This window comes from Oncorhynchus clarkii, chromosome 15, assembly GCF_045791955.1.
Source record: "Oncorhynchus clarkii lewisi isolate Uvic-CL-2024 chromosome 15, UVic_Ocla_1.0, whole genome shotgun sequence".
In the NCBI taxonomy this organism is placed as follows: domain Eukaryota; kingdom Metazoa; phylum Chordata; class Actinopteri; order Salmoniformes; family Salmonidae; genus Oncorhynchus; species Oncorhynchus clarkii.
This window is the reverse complement of record NC_092161.1, coordinates 35689052-35695051: the sequence shown is the minus strand read 5'-3', so window position 1 is coordinate 35695051 and position 6000 is coordinate 35689052. Positions and strand designations below refer to the sequence as shown.

Here is a 6000-nt window from a genome sequence, read left to right as displayed (position 1 = left end):
CACATTTGTTTAAGCAAGTCAGCCATATCAGCTATTTGAATGAACAGCTATTTGAATGAACTATGAATGAACTGTTTCGCTGCCAGACAAGTCTCTGCTGATAGCCAGGTGTAGCAGTTGTAAGGTGTTGGGACTCTGCTGTTGAGACTCTGCTGTTGGGACAGCTTTATGTAGGCCCTAACAGTTTGTGGGCACATTTGTCACTGTTATAGTGCAATTCATGTATTGTTTAGTGCTGTGTTGTGTAGTCGCTTTGCTGGCATGCATCCTACATTTTTTTAAATTTTTTTTTGCCACACCAAGATTTACATGCTACATTCACCACTGGTTGTAGCTCACGTACAGTTTCCTGTAGTTTAAATGTGGCCATGTAAGATTTACAATCATGCATCATCTGCTGAACAGCAATGCTACCAAATTCCACTGATATGATGTATCATTGTATATTTTATAGAGGCCAAGGCATGGACTATGCCCTTATCTATGGAAAAATAGGGAGAAAGTGAAGTGTTTTTGGGGAATTTTTATTAATAAAATAAGTATAAAAATATAAATATAAAACAATATGACTTGGCAATCAAACAACATGAATTCAGTGTGTAACAGTTACCCTACAACGTACACATCCTTATTACATTGTACACCTATGATGAAATGTATCCACAGTTTGACGAATAAACCTTACCAACCGTTCACATGAACATTGTTTGTCAAACAAAGATAGTGAATAGGATATAGTATGTCCATCATGGAAAAACAGTTCATACATGTATCTATTTCAAATGTAATTTGCAGGAAAAGCTTTTTTTAAATATTTTTTACATTTTTTCATGAATATGTTTTCCCATTAAACATTGATAGTATACAAGACTACTATCTCGTTCCTCAGTTACAAAACACATTGTCCACACCATTGTTCACAAAATTTCCTAAAATTCAAAGGCATCTTTACTGATTATACCAAAAACAGTAAAACTGTGAGAAATGTCACCACCAGTGTTGAGAGTAATGTTCAAGTCTTGAAATCTACTTGACCATTCATATGAATCAATGGATGGGTGGCAGGAAAGTGTGTGAGAGAGATTATTGAGACATGACGTTGATGATGAGCTGCTTTCGTATAGGCCTAATTATGATCTAGGTTTCTCTCGCCGTGTCCTTCCCTATATACATATCTGCTAGTTTTTTGAACGGGGGTCCCCAGTTGCTGAGGTAATCGTACTCCTGGTCCCCCTCCACACATCCTGACTCCAGGGAGCTGAGGGACTCGGCTAGCGAGCCGCTCCCCTCATAGGCGTAGGTGGCCAGGGAGTCGTAGGGCGGCGCGGTGGGGTCCGAGTCGTTCTCATGAAGCCTCCCATGAATGAATTCTCTGACGTCGGCATTATCCTTTATAGGAGATGTCCTCTGGAAGGGAAATAGCATCTCTGGGATGATATCCCTGCGCAGCTTGTTAGCGTCCATCACCTCTGGGTTGCGCAGCGTGCCAATATCAAAGGCCTGGGTGTCCTCCTCTCCGCCCCCTTCATCGTTGTAGCTGACGACGTTGTCTCTCACATCCTCTTTGGAGATGATCAGAGGCTCCTTCTTCCTCTGCTGCCTCCTCAGGGCAGCGAACAGCACCACGATCACTATAGACAACAAAGAGAGAGAATAACTTGAGTATGAGATGGGAGAGGAGTGGGCTTCGATACATGTGTCATGCATTAAGGAGATTCAGAAATGCACAGAAGAGAGAAAGACGCATCTGCTATCAGTGATAAATCCGCTGCACTGCCGCGGGCACTCACCTCCTTTTATTAAAGATTCAGCAGAAAAGATTTTCTTTCTCTTTTCCGCTTAACTTCACATTCACTGTAGAAAAGCTGTAGCATTTGAAAGAGTGCCTCCTTTTTTCTCTCTCTCAAGTCAGACTACACTTACACACATGATTAAATGCATCTTACCATATTTTCATTTCTGAGCAGGACTTTTAATCAAAACTTACCAGCATGAGCAGAAATTTGCATCCAGAGAGTGGCGCTATGAGAGTGTGGGATTTTTATGGGGTCCAGCTCATTATTTTCATGAAAAAGGAGCAAAAATAGCAAAAATAATTCCAGCCAGTGTTACTCCCTCCTCCTCCTCTTCCTTCTCCTCCTCTTTCCACCTCTCAGCAGGTGCTGTAGTGCTCTACCTGCCTCCCACCTAGGTGTTAATTATAAAGCTCTCTCTGCAGGAGGGGCTCTTTAGAGGCCCTGTGACCAGAACTTTCTGACTGACCCATGCTGTGGTTTTGGGCGGTTTGGGGTGGCGAAGAGGAGGACAAGCAGGAGGGCAAACCGTTCTAGCTCAGTGCCTACTGCCTGCCTGCCTGTCTGTCGGAGGCACAGTAGAGGTGAATTAGACAGCCTGTCATAGGGGTTCAAGCGAGAACCATTGGATAATGAGCAGATGTCATGATATTTCGCTCAAAAGGCAAGCATGGGGTTCAACCTTCAGCACTTCCAATCTGAGTGAGCCAGAAGCCAGAGCTACAGTTGAGCTCTCTTCAGTGTGAGACAGACAAGTGAAGGGAGACTGTGAGGAGGAACAGGCATGCAGTGGAAGAAATGTCAATACTTAATTTGCTAGCTAGGAATCAGTTGCTTGGTGAGGATGCAAACAGGATTCTAGTTAAGTGGAGATCATAAAACAGGTGTTTGTGAAAGAAAGATAGCATACACATGAAGAGGTGAACACATCAATAGATGAGCTGGGTCTCTGCAGTATCGCGTGAGGAGGAAGATTAGCATACACACTCAGGCACATTAGCACCTGTGTAATATTGTGTATAACACAGGGCTAAGGGCTGTTCTTAGGCACGATGTGAAGTGAAGTACACAAAGAAAACTCAGTGGATAGGTATGTTGCCGTTAGGTCACTGTCATGACTTTTAATGGGATAATTGAATTGATCAACATCTTAAATAGGCTCCTCCTATATGATGCTGCTTTGGTGGCACTGGGGTTATGCTTGGCCAAGTGCAGTGCCAGGTTCAAAGTCAGTTTTTTGGCCATTACTTATTTATATACCCTTGAACATAAGCACTACATATTTTTGCCGTGGAAAATGACATGCATACTTGCAGTTTTGCACTGTGTGATTTTACAATACTGCATTAGCTCACAAAGGGGGCTGAAGTGGTGCTTTAGGAAGTCAGGAAATAGCATGTGACCTACTTTAGCACGTAAAAACACAAACCTTTTTGTCAAGTGGATATATCCACTAATGAAAGCTTTCATCCCGCTACGCCATTTTCATGAGGAAACACACTGTATTTACACAAGCAACCAGCAAAGTTTGCCTCAGCGAGTGGTCCTACATTCAACTATCTTTAGTTGAAGAATGATGATGAAAGGAATACACACAAAGAAGAAGGAGTCACAGAAGTAGCACAGTGGATTTAAGTGCTGTCGAAGGACTTTGTGGCTACAGACCTGTTAAGCACAGTGCAGTATATTTATTTGTGGTAGAGTCCAACACAGCCCATAATAATTACCTCCACTTTGTAATACGTGAATTGCATACCGTGTGTTTAGACTTAAGAAGATTACTTGAGTGATCTGACTCTGATTTGGGTGTCTCCCAAATGGCACCATATTCCCTATACGTTTGAACAGAGCCTTATGGGCTCTACACAAAGCCGTTGACTGTCTGTACCAGTGTAATTGATAGTAATACTTACTCAAGAGGATAATGACACAGAGCAGGATAGCCACCAGGGCTCCAGTGCTCAGCCCGGCAGACAGCAGAGCCTCAGTGTTGCAGGACTGCATGTTCCCCCGGCTGTCGCAGGCACACACATTCACAGTCAAAGTGCTGGTGCTGCTCTGGATAGGGTAGTCATTGTCCGAGATCACCACGGGCAGTAGGTAGGTATTCATCTCACGGCGGCTGAATCCTGCCCTCCGAGTCAGGATCCTAGCTGTGTTATCTAAGGGGTGGATTGCAGAGGAAAGAAATAGAGGATTCGAGAAATTAAAGGTAGTTTGTAATGTTTTGAACAAATAGTCCCCCTAAAGCTTGTATCGTTGCAGCTCCATAGGTTACAAAAAAGTACATAATACATCTCACACCATCACTGTAAGAAGTTGCTGTAAATTTACAGCATCAAATGTACAGTTAGCTACTGTAATTATATATGACAATACAGTACTGTAAAGAGCAATGCATGTTGGGGGCTCAATGGCATTCTGCCACACTGCTGTAAAATGACATGCAGCCAAAACAGGCCTTTTGGGATATTTCAAATACAAGTGTGGGAAAAGACCGATTGGAGAGCAAATGGTTCCTGCGGAAAAGAGAAGACTAATCAACCTGTAGGCTCACCAAATAAACTTAGCAACAAAAAAAATGTCCCTTTTTCAGGACCCTGTCTTTCAAAATCATTCGTAAAAATCCAAATAACTTCACAGACCTTCATTGTAAAGGGTTTAAACACTGTTTCCTATGCTTGTTCAATGAACCACAAACAATGAATGAACATGCACCTGTGGAACGGTTGTTAAGACACTTTTAGCTACAGACTGTAGGCAATTAAGATAACAGTTATGAAAACTTAGGACACTAAAGAGGCCTTTCTACTGACTCTGAAAAACACCAAAAGAAAGATGCCCAGGGTCCCTGCTCATATGTGTGAACGTGCATTAGGCATGCTGCAAGGAGGCATGAGTAATGCAGATATGGCCAGAGAAATAAATTGCAATGTCTGTACTGTGAGATGCCTAAGACAGCGCTACATGGAGACAGGATGGACAGCTGATCGTTCTCACAGTGGCAACCACGTGTAAAAACACCTGCACAGGATCGGTACATTCGATCATCACACCTGCGGGACAGGTACAGGATGGCAATAACTGCCTGAGTTACACCAGGAACGCACAATCCCTCCATCAATGCTCAGACTATCCTCAGTAGGCTGAAAGAAGCTGAACTGAGGGCTTGTAGGCTTGTTGTAAGACATGTCCTCACCAGACATCACCGACAATAACATCACCTATAGGCACAAACCCCACATCGCTGGACCAGAAAGGACTGGCAAAAAGTGCTCTTCACTAACGAGTCGCGGTTTTGTCTCACCAGGGGTGATGGTCAGATTCACGGTTATAGTCGAAGGAATGAGCGTTAGACCGAGGCCTGTACTCTGGAGCGGGATCAATTTGGGGCGGCAGGATAGCCTAGTGGTTAGAGCGTTGGACTAGTAACCGGAAGGTTGCAAGTTCAAATTCCCGAGCTGACAAGGTACAAATCTGTCGTTCTGCCCCTGAACAGGCAGTTAGCCCACTGTTCCTAGGCCGTCATTGAAAATAAGAATTTGTTCTTAACTCACTTGCCTAGTTAAATAAAGGTAAAATAAAAAATTAAATAAAATTTGGAGGTGGAGGGTCCGTCATGGTCTGGGGCGGTGTGTCACAGCATCATCGGACTGAGCTTGTTGTCATTGCAGGCAATCTCAACGCTGTACATTAATCGGAAGATATCCTCCTCCCTCATGTGGTACTCTTCCTGCAGGCTCATCCTGATATGACCCTCCAGCATGACAATGCCACCAGCCATGCTGCTCGTTCTGTGCGTGATTTCCTACAAGACAGGAATGTCAGTGTTCTGCCATGGCCAGCAAAGAGCCCGGATCTCAATCCCATTGAGTACATCTGGGACCTGTTGGAGCGGAGGGTGAGTTCTAGGGCCATTCTCCCCAGAAATATCCGGGAACTTGCAGTTGCCTTGGTGGAAGAATGGGGTAACATCTCACAGCAAGAGCCGGCAAATCTGGTGCAGTCCACGAGGAGGAGATGCACTGCAGTACTTAATGCAGCTGTTGGCCACACCAGATACTGACTGTTACTTTTGATTTTGATCCCCTTTGTTCAGGGACACATTATTCCATTTATGTTAGTCACATGTCTGTGGAACTTGTTCAGTTTATGAATCTTATTATGTTCATACAAGTACACGTTAAGTTTGCTAAAAAATAAACGT

At 43.7% G+C, this 6000-nt stretch overlaps 1 protein-coding gene across 1 annotated transcript in view; it reads right to left on the bottom strand.

The window, feature by feature from the left end:
- Positions 1-576: 576 nt before the first annotated feature.
- The window catches only part of LOC139366789 (cadherin-10-like), a 44070-nt gene continuing 38646 nt past the window's right edge, over positions 577-6000 (bottom strand). Inside the window, exons 10-11 of the mRNA XM_071104497.1 lie at positions 3707-3955; positions 577-1631 (exon numbers count right to left, since the gene is read on the bottom strand). Coding sequence (XP_070960598.1) covers positions 1138-1631; positions 3707-3955 — 743 coding nt within the window. The 3' untranslated portion in view covers positions 577-1137. The remainder of the gene's footprint in view (positions 1632-3706; positions 3956-6000) is intronic.